Source organism: Elephantulus edwardii, unplaced genomic scaffold, assembly GCF_000299155.1.
Source record: "Elephantulus edwardii isolate Elephantulus edwardi_28Jun2011 unplaced genomic scaffold, EleEdw1.0 scaffold00256, whole genome shotgun sequence".
NCBI lineage: Eukaryota > Metazoa > Chordata > Mammalia > Macroscelidea > Macroscelididae > Elephantulus > Elephantulus edwardii.
Genome location: NW_006400006.1, coordinates 1,639,149 through 1,656,237, shown reverse-complemented (window position 1 = coordinate 1,656,237; position 17,089 = coordinate 1,639,149). Strand labels below are relative to the sequence as shown.

The window sequence follows — 17,089 nt, the reverse complement described above, 5'->3', positions numbered from 1 at the left end:
AACAACAACAACATGAAATAAGCAAGGGGGAAAAGTTCCAAACCTGTCTGGCTGAAGAAATATATGATCATCACAAATAGTTTTACTTAAAGAAAGCTATATTTTGCATTTTATCACAGTTTATAAGATAATTTTTTCAGTCCTCTACTTAATTATCTCATTTGATCCTCCAGATATGCCCATGCAGTAGATAGAACAAGTGCCATTAATTATTACATTTTAACATTAAGAAAGCAGTGCTCATTTAAGTGGGATATGTCACATAACTGAGAAGAAATGGCCAGAAACAAAGCCTATCCTTACGATTAAATGTTTCAAGCTCTTTGGCTCCAAGCATAATTTAAGAAGCAATGAGATGATCTAATATTAATTAGTAAAATTCTTCATCTAGCTATTTTAAAGATAAAGATAAATAAACTTACAGAAATTTAAAAAAAGAGGCATGCTCGAAAAGCCTCCACCCATTGAATCATCTATTCCTGTTTTACTTTTTCCTCTCAAATTAATTTTGTCATACAAATGATTTAAGTGGAATAAAGTTTTTCTTTCAGTTCCTGGTCTGGGAGTTGGTAGTACTGGAAATAACAACAGCTATTTTTCTATTTCCAAATCTGACCTTGTTTAAAACTCCCAAAGTCATCTGTTATTAGTTTTGGCTGGTATGAATAATAAATCATAAAATCACAGATTTTACAACTAAATGGAATCATAGGAAATTTCTAATCCAATCTTCTTACATCAGAAAAAGTCAATAATAATTTCCCCCTTACTGGCATCAAAATGACTCAAGTGATAGTTTAGTAAATTAGTTTCATGTATTTGATAAGCATTTATACATATATCTAATGAAAACTGTCAAAACACGTTTTCTCCCTTGTCTAGGACCCAGTTATATAGACATATTTAGGTTCAACCATTAGCAATTTATAATTAAATTCTGGTACATCAAGCTACAGAGTCAATTTTACAGTAGATGATCTGAGGGATGAATCAATATTTATAAATGGTTAGAATGTGGTGATGCTTTTGATAGAAGATTATCAGGACATAAAAGTCATTTCCAAGGTCAAGAACATGTAACATGGTTTTCAGTACCGTGTACCTCATCAGTGAAGGGACTATCACCTTGGCAGTTACAATGAGTCATCTGCTGCCCCCGTCCCAAACTCCTTTTCATGAACAGATTTTATTTACTAAAAGAAATGGGGAGGGCAAGAACATTTTGAAACTTTGGGAAAACTAATTTCAAAATAACAAAGATTCTTTATGTTCCATATGGTTGAGACATAAATCCATTATTGGGGCAAACAGTGCTTTGTTTTTTGAAAATCAGGGCCAGGGGCCTTGGGACTTGCAAAAATTGATTAAAGACACTCAGAAGAGACAAAATTCTAGACTGTATAGCTCTAATCAACTACAGTTTTTATAATAACACAATTGTTACTGTTACTGTTACCTGCCATTGAATCTAGTGCAGCTCACGGTGGCCAGGTAGAATGATTCCATCAAGTTATCAAGACTGAGACGTTCTCATTGCCATGGAGTTGGAACTAACCCAAAGCTGACTCTCCAGTGGGTTTCTGAGGCTATAAAGAACACAGAAGGAGACTGCCAATCCTTCTCCTTCAAGAGCTGTTGGTGGGCCAGAGAGGAAGGGCCTTTTAGCTAGCAGCCTAACAACTCCCTGCGGACTGTGCTGGCCAGCGCTCTCCTGCTGCCTTAGGGAGAAGACTGGCAGACTTATCTGCTGAGGGCCTCTGGTTGGGTTGTAATCATCCACTTTTTGGCTGAGTAGTCACCTGCTTAACCATTTGAGCCTCTAATAATAATGTAATGGTAATATAGAAAAAAGAATATCTTCATCACAGAAAAAAAAATCTTATTTTTAAACAGAAAATTGGGCTGCATTACTGATTTTTTTTTAAGATTATTGTTGTTTACCATCGAGTCAGAATTGACCCATAGCTAACCCTTCAGCAGGTTTTCAGAGGCTAAAAATCAGACAGGAGGAGACTGCCTAACTTCCTCCTGCATAACAACTGGTAGGTTTGAACCACATACCTTTGCATTGGTAAGGTATTCCTTATCACTAAGCCACCAGAGATCCCTGAGTGGAATATGTGTTGTTTTGGGTTTTTTGGTTGTTTTTTTTTCAAATTAGTTAGTAATTTTATACTGGTTTACACACAACGTTCAGTAACTTCATACACATTGTTTTTCACACTGGATCTTTCCCTTTTCCTTCACCCATCCTTTCCCACCAAGCATTAAATTGTGCGACCCTATGTGTAAACACCCCCTACCTTTTGGATCCTCAAATGTGCTCCACAATAATGATTCTATTCAGTATTTATCTTTATGAGACAGTTAGTTCACTCAGCATACTGCTCTCCAGTCCCTCCCATGTTAGGGAGTAATTTACAAAATCATTGTTCCTGCATGCTGCATAGTATTCCATTGTGTGAATGTACCATAATTTCTCAATCCATTCCATTATGGTTGGGCATTTGGGCTGTTTCCACGAATTCTTTTAAATGTACTTAGCCACTGGTGTGAAGGAGTACAGGCCTTAAAATTATAAAAAGAATATAAAGTTCTACCTTTACTTTATGAAAGTAAAGGAACTATAAATGGTTATAGACTGAGATTTCTCCAGTCTAGTTAGGCAGGGTTTAGGGCTGTTGTGCATAGGGTCGCTATGAGTCGGAAACGACTCGACGGCACATAACAACAACAACAACAACAACAAGTTAGGCTACAGTATAGGAACCCTGCAAATGAATGTTCCATAAGGAATACACATACCAATGTCTTTTGGGAGCTGACAATCAACACTGTACTCTTAAGGTGTGAAATAAAATTTGCTCTAAAGCAGAATTTCTCAAATTTGGTACGACTGTATTTGAGTCTGGACAATTCTTTGTTGTGGACAGCTGTCCCACATATTAGCATTGTAGAGAGTTCAGCAGTGTAGTAGCACATATCTCGTTCTTTAACTGTAACAATCCAAAATGACTCTAGACATTGTTCAAGTTCTCCGGGCTGGGGGATTAACTTCAGTTAAGGTCACTCCAGTTAAGAACTAATGTTAATTGTCCTGAAATAAAAAGAAAGGCAAAATGTTTTCTCTCTCTGGGAAATCTGCAAAAGGTACTCTCACTGGAGAGACGTAAATATTGTATCCCTTTTAATACAGTGGTAGTCATGGCTGGGTGAAGACATCCCTGAGAAAGACAGCATGAAAGATTAAAATGCTAATTATTAGATGGTGTAGAAAGCTAAATCACCTAATAGACATTATGATTGGTCACTGATGGAAAATAAGACCTCACAGCCTGATGAAGACAGGGAACTGGGATTACATAAAAAAATGAGATGACACAATCTTGCTTGCTGAAGCAAAGATTGTGAGGCTGGCCCAGGGCTGGGGAGTGTTTCAGTCTTTTTACACAGGGTGACTGATTCAGGTGCAACTCAATGGCACCTAACAACAATATGAGAGAATATATTTGACTATACCTCCTTAGGGAGGACAGAAGGAGAATTGATGCCTTTGAGCTGTGGTGCCGGAGAAACAGTATTGAATGTACCATGGACTGCCAAGAAAACAAACAGATCCATCCTAGAGAGGGTTAAACCAAGCTACTCCTTGGAGGTAAGAATTCTGGGGCTTCGTCTGACATACTTTGGATATGTTGTAAGGAGAGACAGGTCCTTAGAGAAGGACATCATGCTTGGTAGGGTGGAGGGACAGCGCAGGAGGGGAAGACCCTCTATGAGGTGGATTGGTTCAGTGACTGGGGTAATTGGGATGGGTGTGTCAGAGGCCATGTGATTGGCACAGGATAGAGCAGGGTTTAGGGCAATTGTACATAGGGTCGCTATGAGTCGCAAACAACTTGAGGGCACATAACAACAACAACAATACCTCCTTTAACAAATTGAAGAGTTGAGACAGTTTTTGGCTCCTCCATTCATTCATCAATTAGTATTTTTTTAATATCTACTGCAAATCAGGGGGAGCTCTTGTGGCTTCATAGTAAGGAGTTTATAATTTATAAATTTCAATTCATGCAAAGTGAAAGGAGCCAGTCCCAAAAGACCACATATTACAATGTTCCATTGTTATGAAATGCCCAGAATAGGCAAATTTATAGAGCCAGTATTGGCATGGTAGTGTAGCTCATAACAGATCAGGCTGCTAACTGAAAGGTCAGCAGTTCGAACCCACCAGCTACTCTAAGGGAGAAAGAGAAGCAGCTTCCTCTCATTAACACTCACTGCCGTGGAAACCCAGTGGATGGTCACTGTGAGTCAGGACCGACTTAACAGCAAGGTGTTGGGTAGGGTTACATTAGTTATAGAGACAAAAGGTAAATTAGTGACTGGCTAGGGCAACAGGAAGAGAAGGTGGTGGGGAATAGCTGCTCAAGGGCACATGGCTTCTTCTTAGGATAATGAAAATTTCATAAAATGGCAACAATGTTTGCATAAATCTATGAATAAAATTAAAACCACTGAATAGTAAATAAGAAATTGTAACATTTTTCAACATGACTTTTTCTAAGAGTTTATGTCTGTATAACATTCTAAGTTCGTTTTCCAAACACCTCGGTCTCTAGCACAATGCTGTGGGATAGAGCCCAGCAGGTGGTTTTCACCCAGGACAAGGTATGAGGTTCCATCTGGAGCAGAGCAAGCTTCTCAGCTGAGCCAACTGCAATCTAACCATATACTTGAAAAACTGTCAAACAATTTGCTAAGAGATTTCAAAAGACATGAAATGTCTGTATCTCAATTCCATGATTTTGCAATATATACACACAAAGCTAAGTGAGCAATGGGAAAAGGCTTATATAGGGAAAGAGATGTGCTACATACACCATCCATGTAACTATGTATGCAATTACATGAACATATTCATTCACATACAAAAGTCTAGAAAGAAACAGGTACGATTCACAGCAAGAGTGCTGTAAAGACATCAGAATTCTTGACATTTTTCAAAGGTTTCTATAAAGTTTTCTGGTTTGGGGTGATGAGGGGAAATTTAATAAAAATAGAGAAAAGTTATTCCTACATTATTAGCCAATAAACGAGAAGTGGTTCTTTAAATTAGATTTGTCTCATGCAGAGTTTATAACCCTAGACAATGTTTTCTTTTTTTAAAATCCTTTCAGTAGACATAATTTCAAATAATAGTGGTATCAACTCGTTGAGCTGCATGAAGTTCTCTCAAACCTGATCCAGGGAGACCCCCTCTGGAGATGAAGGAGAAGTTCAGCTCTGTGTAACCCTCCGCTGTGTCAAAAGATTCCCGTGGAGGAAAAGTCTTCACAAACATTTCTTTGTGTCTGTATCATAACTAGTAAATCATCAGAGACAGTAAAACCAGTGTCATTTTATGAAACAAGTGGGAGGGAAATGATCTTTTTCTTTTCTCCATTGAGTTAATTCTGATGCATAATAAACCTGTAAGACTGAGTAGAACTGTCCCCAGTCTAATCTTATGTTTCAAGCACTAAAAGTAAAGAAAACTTTAAAAAGTGGTGTGGTCTTACAGCAAGTACAGAAGCTTGATCCCAAAACCAAGCTGCATAATGTTGCCCTGTCCATCCTCCTCCATCCCAGAGAGCCTCACAAGTCCCAGGAATTTCATAAACTTCTCAAAAGATATATATCTTTCAAGGAGCCTTGGTGTCATAATGGGTTACATACAGGTTGGTTGGTCTGCTAACCAAAACGTCAGCAGTTCTAACCCACCAGCTGCTTCACAGGAGAAAGGTGAAGCAATTTCCTGTTAATATGTACAGCCTTGAAAACTTGATGGAGCATTGACAATATCTAAAATCAACTCAACAGCAGTAAATCTGGTCAGTGTTGTTATTGTTGTTGGGTTTTGTTTCTTTTCTTGTTTAGTAATTCAAGTAAAAGGAAGGGAATAGAAGTAGAAAGCTAAAGAATCAAAGAAACCCCAAATCTCTGTAAATGTTCATTAACATTAAAATTAATAAAATTTAATTACAAAAAAGAAATGCTGAAATGGAAAAAAAAGAATCAAAGAATATTTAAGCTACCTATCACTGAACAAAAATGTATTCCTTATCTACATGTCCTGAGGTATGCTGGAACCCAGGAATATAATAGTGAACAACAAATGATTATCTCCTTGTCTAGGGCTTTGTATGCACTAATTAACCTAAGACTAACAAGTCAACCCCAACTCACCACCTCATGTGCCAGAGTCAAATTTCACCCTATGGAATTTTCAATGGTACCCAGTGATTTTCGGAAGCTGATGGCCTAGACTTTGTTAGGAGGTGCTTCTTGGTAGACCTGGACTTAAAACTCCTCAGCGAGCAACTAGGAGATGCTATTACTAATCAAATGATTAGTAATAAATTTAAACTGTCATAAATGAGTAAATCTATCTAAGCACTGACCAATGCTTTGAAGAAAAATTGTCTCATGCTTGGAATATAGAAAAGACTGAGGAATTAGTGGAGTATGTTATCGTGTTGTTGTTGTTGTGTGCTGTCAAGTAGGAACCTGCCCTTATAGACAACAACTTAAAAGAGGGACAAATTCTGCAACATAAGTTATGAATGACTAAAAGCAGAGTGCTATAATTAATAAAGCTACATAATTCCCTACAGAGGAACTATAATGGCAATAGATGCAATCGAGATGAAAAGCTTACATGAACGAGGAGATGGAGTTGGTCACAAATGCATTAAATTGTTTGAAGGCACTTCTTGAAAGTGGCTTCTTCACCTGAGGTGGGAACTGCATCATGCAAGCACTAATTAAAACCCAACCCAAGCCAAGGCTCCAAAACCTCAGGACACATTCACAAGAAGCACAGTGTGGCTGTGCATGGGTTTTGGCTTTCTTAATCCCTTAAATGGAAAATTCTTATTTAAGGAACTGGAAAGAACTCAGACATTTCCTTTCACTGCTCCAAAAAAGCAAGGCTCTGGAACTACATTTGTGTCTCTTCTACAGGTAATGGTAGCAATCCATGCACGCTGCCTGGCAACTTTGGAGCCACAAAATGTTGGTTCCTCTCACCTCCCACACAGTCCCTGGCACAGTCTCTACCTGGCATCCCCATCATCGCCAGGTGAGGGCGCTCAGAAGGAAACACTTACTTCCTCTCCTCCAGCAAGGCAATTTCCTTCTTGACCTCATGGTACTCCTCCGCAATTTGACAATGCTGCTTGAAGACTTGCATGGATTCCTCTGAGTCATGACAAGGTGGCAGAGGCTTCAGAAACAAGAGCAAGGAGAAATCAGTCCACGGAATTGGTTCAAAATAAAATACTAACAATTCTCCAACATAATAATGTGTGGAGGAGGGAATTTTTTTTTCTGTACTTAGGTTTAGAGTATTCAGGAGGTTGGGCCCTATGAAAAGAAATGTAGCATCAGTATTGCAGGTAAACTCATCAACGACCTGCTTTATGCAGATGACACAACTCTCCTTGCTGAAACTGGAAAGAACCTGAAGCACTTGCTGCAGAAGGTCAAATTGAAGGTCTTCAATTAGTATTGCCTTTACTTAATGGAAACTAGAGAAGTAGATTGATAATCTCTACATTTATCCTCTAATATCATCCACGGGCATGTTCAAGCCCAGCTCAGAATCCTGAAACCAATCACATGGTACTTATCTGCCATGTGTTGGATTAAAATTAAATCATCGAATGATTCTAGAAGTCTTAAATTCTGCTTTTGAGAAGGATAGTGATGGGGAGATATTTAGGTTATCTGTTTCAATTGCCCTTTCCTTTCCATTCCTGTGGCTAAAGGAATAGTCTCAACTTTTAGAACAGAGAAGCCTTGTAAGAAAGCTTATAAAAGCCATGTCCAAGCTGAGGAAAGGATGCTGGTGCTTACAGGGTTAATCAACCAGTATAAAAGCCAATCCCTAGACAAAACCATTGTTGTTGTTGTTGTTGTTGTTATATGCCATCAAGTCCCCTGTGATTCATAACAACCCTATGTACAACAGCCCTATCCCCTGCTCCATCATGACACAACCTTATTGTCTCTGACACACCTACCCCTAAGATCCCAGTCACTGAGTCAATCCATCTCATTGATGGTCTTCATCTCCTACACTGTCCCTCCAGACTCCCAAGTATTAAGTCCCTCTCCAAGGACTGGCCCCTCCTTGGAACATGTCTAAAGTATGTCAGACAGAGCTTCAGCATCCTTGCCTCCAACAAGCAGACTGGTTTCACCCTCTCCTGGACAAAACTGTTTGTTCTCTTAGCAGTCCATGGTATGTATATTCAATACTCTGCTCTAGCAACTCAGCTCAAAGGCATCAATTCTCCTTCTATAACCCCTAGTGAGTGTCCAGCTTTCTGATGCATAGCATGTAATTGCAAAGACCATGACCTGGATCAGGTGTACCTTAGTCTCCAGACTGACATCATTGCTCTTCAGTCCTCTGGAAATGTCCCTGACAGCAGACTTTCCCAATCCAATTCGTCTTTTGATTTCCTTGCTGCTAGTCCAAAAACTATTGATTTTGGAGCCAAATAAACCAAACCCATTTGTAGCCTCAATCTCTTCACCATCTATCATGATGCTGCAAATCAGCCAGTGGTGAGAATCTTTATTTTCTTGATGTTGAGTTTCAATCCATATTGTAGGCTGCAATCCTTGACATTCTGCATCCAGTGCTTCAGGTCCTCCTCAGTTTCAGCAAGCAGAGTTGTGTCATCTGCATAATGCAGGTTGTTGATGATTTTTCCTCCAATCCTGATGCCACATTCCTCCTCATACAGCCCAGCTTCCCAGATGATCTGTTCTGCATTGAAACGGTATGGAGATAGGACACATCCCGGGCTTTCATCCTTCCTGAAATTAAACCAAGCATTATTTCCTTGCTCTGTTCTGAAGAATGCCTCCTGGTCCAAGTATAGGTTTCACATAAACACAGTCAAGTGTTCTGAGATTCCCATTCTTCTCAGAGTAAGCCATAGTTTGTTGTGATCTCCATTTGGTATTGGCAAAACAAGATGGATTGGCATAGGACATTTTGAACCAGATGATCATATGATCTACTACACTGGAAAGGAAAAGGTGAGGAAAATAAGAGGTCATTTTCATAATTTAAAAGGATGTTTCAAGATCCATCTTGAAATATAATGTTGTGAGTGACAGGGTAATACCAATATACATATAAGGAAGACCTGTTAATATCATTATCATTCAAATTTATGCACCAACAAGCACAGCCAAAGAAGAGGAAAGAGATGATTTCTACCAACCTTTGCAGCTAGGAATTGATTGACCATGGAACCAAGATGCATTAATGAGTGACTGAAATGAAAACGTTGGAACCAGGAAGGAGGATCAGTAGTAGGAAAACATAGATTTGGTGACAGAAATGAGGCTGGGGATGGAATGAATGAATTCTACATGGTCAATGGCTTACTTATTCCAAATACCTTTCACAAGAAACATAAATGCAGGCTAACATATGGCTTTCACAGGATGGTATGCATAGAAATCAGATCAGTTGCATCTGTGGAAGGAATCATTGGAGAGGTTCACTATCAGTAGTGAAAACTAGGCCAGATGCTGATTGCAGAATAGACCATAATCTACTCAAATACAAGTTCAAATTAAAGCTGAATAAGGTCAAATTAAATCCAAAGGAATCAAAATTTTATCTTTAATCTATCCCACCTGAATTTAAAAATAACAACTCAGGAACAGGTTTGACGCATTGAACCCTAATGAATGAAGACCAGATGAGCTGTGGGAAGATATCAAGAATATTATCCACGACGAATGCACAAGGTCACTACAAAGACAGAAGAAGAATGAAAGAGCAAAATGGATGTCAAAAGAAACTGAATATTGTACTAGAGTTCCAAGAAGCCAAAGCAAAGGGAAGAAATCAAGAAATTAAGGAGCTGAATAGAAGATTTCAAAAGGCAACTCGAGTAGACAACACAAAGTATTATAATGAAATGTGCAAGGATCTGGAGTTGGAAAATCAAAAGGCTGAACTTGCTCAGCATTTCTTAAGCTGAAGGAACTGAAAAATAAATACAAGCCACGAATTGCAATACTTAAGAATGGTATGGGCAGATAATATTGAATGATCCAGGAAGCATTAAAAGAAGATAAAAGGAGTATACAGAGTCACTGTACCAAAAAAAAAAAAAAAAAGGTTGACACGGAAATATTTCAAAAAACATCTAATCAAGAACCAATGATAACGAAGGAGAAAGTTCAGGCTGTTCTGAAGAGTTTGGCAAAATATAAGGCCCCAGGAATTGATGAAATTCCAACCGACATATTTCAACAAACAGATGTTGTCCTGGATGTGGTCAGCAGCTTGTGCCAAGAAATCTGGAGGACAACTATCTGGCCAACTGACTGGAAGAGATACTTATTTATTCCCATTCCAAAAATAGATGATCTGACAGAGTGTGGGAATTATCAAACAATAATACTAATATCACACTCAAGCAAATTCCTGCTAACAATTATGCAAAAACAACTGAAACAGAGAATTTCCAGAAACACAAGCTGGGTTTAGAAGATATTATCACCAATGTCAGATGGATCTTGGCAAAAAGCAAAAAGTACCAGAGTAAGCAGGAGTGGCATCCACTTTCTAAACAACATGCCTCTGGAAACTCTATAAACTTTGATAAATGTCGATGGCTGTACAGGGGCTTCAGGCCTTTTGTTCATTGGATTGCTATGAGTCATGCTTGACTCGAAGGCAATCAACAACAACATCTATCTGTATTTCATTGTGCAAAAGAATTTGACTGTGTGGATCACAGTAAATTGTAGCTAGCCTTGAAGAGAATGAGAATCCCAGAACACTTGATTGTTCTTGGGAAAAACCTATACCAGGACCAGGAATCAGTGCTCAGAACAAAGCAAGGAAACACTGCATGGTTCAAAATCAGGAAAGGAGTGCATCAGGGATCCATCCAGTTTCTATATCTTTTCAATCTGTATGCAGAACAGATCATTCGGGAGGCTAGGCTACATGAGGAAGAATGTGGCATCAGGATTAGAAGAAGATTCATCAACAACCTACGTTATGCAGAAAATTTCGCTTGCCCAAACTGAGGAGGACCTGAAGTGCTTGCCTCTGAAGATCAAGGATTGTAATCTTCAATATGGATTGAAGTTTAACATCAAGAGGACAAAGATTCTCACCACTGAGTTAACTGGCCACACCATGATACATAGAGAAGAGATTGAGGTTGTTAACAGCTTTCCACAGTCAACACTCCAGGCACCAGCAGTCAGGAAATCAAGACGAACTACACTGGGAAAATCTGCTGTCGGGGACCTCTCCAGAGTACTGAGAAGAAACGATGTCAGTCTAAAAACTAAGTTGTGCCTGATCCAGGGCATGATCTTCGCAATTACTTGTTATGCTTCAGAAAGCTGGATAATAACTAATGATGACACAAGAAGAATCTATGTCTTTGTGTTGTGGTACTGGAGAGGAGTCTTGAACATACTATGGACTGCGAAGAAAACAAATAGATCTGTCTTGGAGAGGATGAAACCAAGTTTCTCCTTTGAGCCTAAGATTTTGAAGCTCTGTCTCATATATTTTGCGCTCGTGGCCAGGAGAAACCAGACCTTGGAGAAGGACATCATCCTTGGAAGCGTGAATGGACATCACAGGAGAGGAAGACATCAGATGAAATGGATTGATACAGTAACTGGGGCAATGGGATAGGTGTGTCAGAGTCAGTGAGATAGGCTCAGGACAAAGCAGGCTTCAGAGCTGTTGTACATAGGGTTGCTGTGAGTTGCACACAACTCAATGGCACATATAACAACAACTGACAAAACCATACTTGTTGTTATATGTTGTCATGTTGGGATTGACTCATAGCTGGCTCCCTAGTTGGTTTGCAGAGGCTATAACTCACATGTGGACATTGGGGAGATTGCCCAGCCTTTTCCTGCTGAGTAACTGGTAGATTTGAACCATAGACCTTTGGGTTTGTAGCACAATTTCTTACTAGCAGTCCACCAGAATTACCTAATATATGTTATAGGTGAGTCAAAGAGAGGATAGATTCATGTCTTTCCTTTTATTCTAATTGTGAGGGAATGCACATACAAGCAGGAGAGGCATCCACTTCCTAAACAACATGCCTCTGGAAACTCTATGAACGTGGATAAATGTTGACAATTGTAGCGGGGCTTCATGCCTTTTGTTCATAGGGTCACTATGAGTCATGCTCGACTTGAAGGCAATCAACAACAACACCACGACACATACTAGCAATGATAAAACTTCTTAGTAGAACATGGAATTATACTTTCATATATATATATATATATATATATATATATATATATATATATTCCCCCAAATTAAACACACACACACACATAATCCTGGACTCTGACAAACAAAATTGCTGTGAGTTGGAACTGATCTACCAACCATGTTGTAATTCTAATTTCTAGTTAAAACCACTGTCCTCCAGCCAGTTCCACCTCCTGGTAACCCCATGATTTGGAGAAAAACTATGCTCCACAGGGTTTTCAATGGTTGGTTTTTCTGATGTTTGGGTTTTGTTTTTCAGAAGCAGATCATTGGGACTGTCTTTCAAGGCACCTGGGGAGAATTTGAACCTCAAATCTTTGACGGCCAAGTGTGGAAATAGGTGAAAACGCTTCCTGTGTAGAGTTTTTGAATACTTATTTCCCCTGTCCTTATAATTCTTTCTAAATCCTAACTCATAGAGACCTCATATGTGCCAGAATACAACTGTTCTCCGCAAGCTTCTCAGTAGCTAATTTTTCAGAAGTAGATTGCCAGGACTTCCTCCACTCCCTCAAGACATCTCTGAGGCAATCTACACCTCCAACCTTTGTTTAACTTTAACATCCAATTCTGTAGTCATTCGCATCACTCAAGGACCCAATATCTAATTAACTACAGGTTCTTAAAACAATTACTATTTTTTTTCTTTTTCTTTTTTATAAGAACGGTAGTCAAGTCTTTCAGAGAGTTGTTATTTGATACCTTCTTTCAATTATTTATAGAAAATCCTTATGTAGAATCTGAGAAGTAAGAATTCATTGTTTGAAAGTCTCTTCAGTTTAGTTCTCTTTACAATAATCTGTCCTTTTAACTATATGTTTAATTAGGCTGTAGTTGCACCAATATTGTTAGCAAATGGAGAATCAACCAATTTCTTACACTTTGCCCTCTCTTTTTCTCCCATTCTCCAAAAACATAAGTTTGTTGTGCTCATATTCAACAATAAATCAAGGATGTAATAAAAAGGTTATTTTTGTCTGCTTGAATCTTAGGATCATTTTTCTCCTTATAAAGCTTATTAGTAGACATCTTCTAAAAGAAACAAAATTCTGTGTAGATTTAGAAGAAAATTTACACTCATATAAAACACCATCTGAGAGATGGACGGTGACTAAGGATGACAGAATAATGGATGCCTTTGAGTTGTGATGCTGGAGAAGAGTATAGAACATACCACTGGGATGTCAAGAGAACAAACAGATCTGTCCTGGAGGGGTTGAAACTAGGTTGCTCCTTGGAGGAAAGGATTTGAAACTCTACCTCACATACTTTCGGCATGCTGCCAGAAGAATCAGTCCTAAGAGAAAAATATCATGCTTGGAAGGGTGGATGGTCAATGCAGGAAAGGAAGAGCTGGATGAAATGGATTGACACAGTGACTGTGGCGATGGGGCCAGGTTAGTCAGAGATAGTGAGGTTGGCTAAGGATAGGGCAAAGTTCAGAGCTGTAGTTCATAAGGGTCCACAAAACACCTTAAGAAAATTCACCATAATTTCCTAATTCTAAAATTCATGGAAAATGTAACAATAATCATATCATGTAGCATATTTCCCTATTTCCACCCTCCTCACACATTCATAGTTTAAACTCACCCTTCTGGAACCATTATTCTTTTTAAAAAGTTGAAAAGTAGTGCACAGTGGTGTTAAAACATAACTTACTCCACGAAATAAAGCTGTTTTGAAATAATTCTGAACACCTTTTCTGTATAGTCTATAGCCTAGAAGTCATTGCCCCTTATCAATTTTAACCTGTTACACTGTCAAATGCCAAGCAGAAAGGTTAGAGAAAGGAAAGCAATTTACTTTGGGCACCTTTGCCAAGATGACATGAAATGGTCTCTGTCCTATAAAAGAACTTGCAAGCTGGAAGGTCATAAGACGACCTACACATCCTATATCCTATCCTTATGGAAATAATATCTTTTATTCTCAATTCTAATAAGAATTTAATCCATAACTTACGATATGTGGGAATATTTGAAACAATGACTTGGATATAGTTCCTATAAGATAGCCAAAAGGTTCTAGGATCCTGTGTATAGGATTTCTCATTACCTACTGCATACTCATATCACATTCAAGGAAAATATTGCTGTAGATCATTTTAAAAAAATTGCCAGAACAGCCATTTGACAGGAAACTATCAGAAATTCAACTGACATATTTCAACAAAAAGATACAGTCCTCAATGCAGTCAATGAGCTTCTCTAGGGAATTTGGAGTGTATCTATCTGATAGGAAGACATCCATATTTGTTCCCATCTCCCTAAGAAAGTGATCCAACAGAATGTGGATATTTGGACAATATCATTAATATCATATGCAAGTAAGATCTTGCTGAAGGTTATTTTAAAATGTCTAGAATAGTATGTCAATAGAGAATAGACAGAGTTTTAGGCTGGATTTAGAAGAGGCTGTACACAAGGGACATCATTCCTGATGTCAAATGGTTCTTGACTGAAAAGAGAGAATAACAGAAAAATATCTATTTGTGTTCTTTGACTACAAAAAAGCATTTGGCTGTGTGGATCATAACAAACTGTAGTTAACACTGAGAATACTGAGAATCCTACAATAATTATACTCATGAGAAACCTACACCTTGATCAAGAAGTTGTTGTCCAACTGTTCTGACAAGGGAACACAGCATAGTTTAAAATCAGGAAAGGTGTACATCAAGGTTGTATCCATTCTCCACACCTATGAGTTCTGTATGCTAAGCAAATCATTCAAGAGATTGGACTTTATGAAGAAGAATTCAGCGTTAGGATTAGAGACTCATCAGCAACCCAAGGTATGCAGATGACACAGCCTTCCCTGGGTTACAACATCAAGATGACAAAACTACTCCTCAATAAGCAACATGATGATAGAGAAAAGACTGAAGTTATCAACTATTCCATCTTGCTTTGTTGGATTCACAATCAACATCCTTAGTATCAGCAGTCAAAAACTCAAAAGATGTGGCACTGGGAAGATGTGCTGTCAAAGACAGTTCCGAAGTGCTGAAGAACAATGATGTCCATTTAAAGACTGAGGTGCATCAGATCAAAGCCACAGTATTTTCAATCACTTGCTATACATCTGAATATTAGACAATGGATAAGGATGCCTTTGAGCTGTGGTGTTGGAGAAGAGTACTGAATGTCCCATGGACTATAAAAAAAAACAAAACAAAAACCAATCAATCTGTCTTGCAGAAAATGCAACCAGGCTACTCTTCGGAAGCAAGAATAATGAAACTTGTGTCACATACTACGAGTATGTTTTTAGGAGGGGTGAGGCCTTGGAAAAAGATATCATGCTTGGAAAGGTTGAAGGTCAGAGAAAGAGAGGGAAATTCTCAATGACATGGATTGACAGGGTAACTGAAACAATGAGCTCAAGTATATTAGTGATGATGAGGATGGCACAGGATAGGACAAAGTTAGATCCATTATTCACAAGGTCGCTGAGTCAATCCAATGGCGTCAAACAACAAAACAGCAACCAGCCATACATGCTCCACCTTGCTCTTGCTCTCCTCCCAAAACTCCTGTGAAAACTGCCCATTGCTCACTCATTTATAATCCTGAGCCATTCACTGCTCACCCTCAAATGTCAATAACCAAATCAAAGGGCCCTCTGGTCAGCAGGATCCACCGCCCATAGAAGGCAATTAGCATGTTCCTTGGGTGTTCGCCCTAACCCAGGGAGCTCACCAAAGAATTTGTTTTAAACACTTATAACTGTCATGCCATCAGGAATTTTGGTGAATAAAAATACTTTGGTATTTAGATTTTATGCTTAATTTAGAAAGCGGAGCTACAAATTAATGAGATATGAAAATAAAGATAAATAATAATAAATAAAAGCATCATCTCATTGTCTAGTGATACAATAAGTGTTTCTGAATCCATAGGAATAGCTGAGTAATACAAATGCTTAAGCATCAGCTATTAACTGAAATTATGGTTCTTCCAACCCACTGAGAGTCGTCTTAGAAGACTTGGTGATTTTCCTTGAGAATGTTATAGCCATAAAAATTTCTATAGATTTCAATTCTACAGCAAAACATAAGAAGTAACCACAGCCAGAATCAACTCTCTATCCACTGTTACTGTATTGGTCAATGCATGTGTCTTGGAGCCCAGATGACATAGTGCACAGTGTATTGGGAAGCTAACAAAAGCCGACCTTTTGCTTAGCTTTCCAACACAATGTACACTATACCATCAGGGCTCCAAAACATATGCACAGACCAGCATCAGTCTCAGTTAATATATGCTTAACCATGTTCAAGGAATAAACTTTTCTTTTATGCCTGAGGAAATAGATCCTAAAACTCAAGCATTTAAAGAGTCTGATTTCCAGTTTAAAAATGGAACTTCCAAACTTCCACTCAGCTGAAGTAATGCAATATTTAAAAGGCTGGCACTATGAATTAATGAGCTGTAAATGGGGTTGAAATTATGTTTAACACATGCTCAAATTAAAAATGGGGGGAAATCCCTCTCAATGTTTAAAAGATGCCTGTGATCACTAGCTGAATATCATCTATTAACTTCTTGGGATAAAAGCAACACTATGTCAAATCCCAATGCTTAAGTGTAAATATTCTTAACGGAGAGTTTTGTAGTTCCAATCTCCATATTGTTATTAAACTTTCTTATATCAAGAGGAAAATGTTTTCTTGTTATTTTTTAATATGTACAGTATAAATTCTCACATTTAACATATATTTCTTATTCTCCCTTGCCTGAA

At 38.4% G+C, this 17,089-nt stretch overlaps 1 protein-coding gene across 1 annotated transcript in view; it reads right to left on the bottom strand.

The window, feature by feature from the left end:
• MAP3K7CL (MAP3K7 C-terminal like) overlaps window positions 1-17,089 on the bottom strand; it is a 63,261-nt gene that overhangs the window by 14,336 nt on the left and 31,836 nt on the right. The window contains exon 3 of the mRNA XM_006899412.1: window positions 7,152-7,267. Coding sequence (XP_006899474.1) covers window positions 7,152-7,267 — 116 coding nt within the window. The remainder of the gene's footprint in view (window positions 1-7,151; window positions 7,268-17,089) is intronic.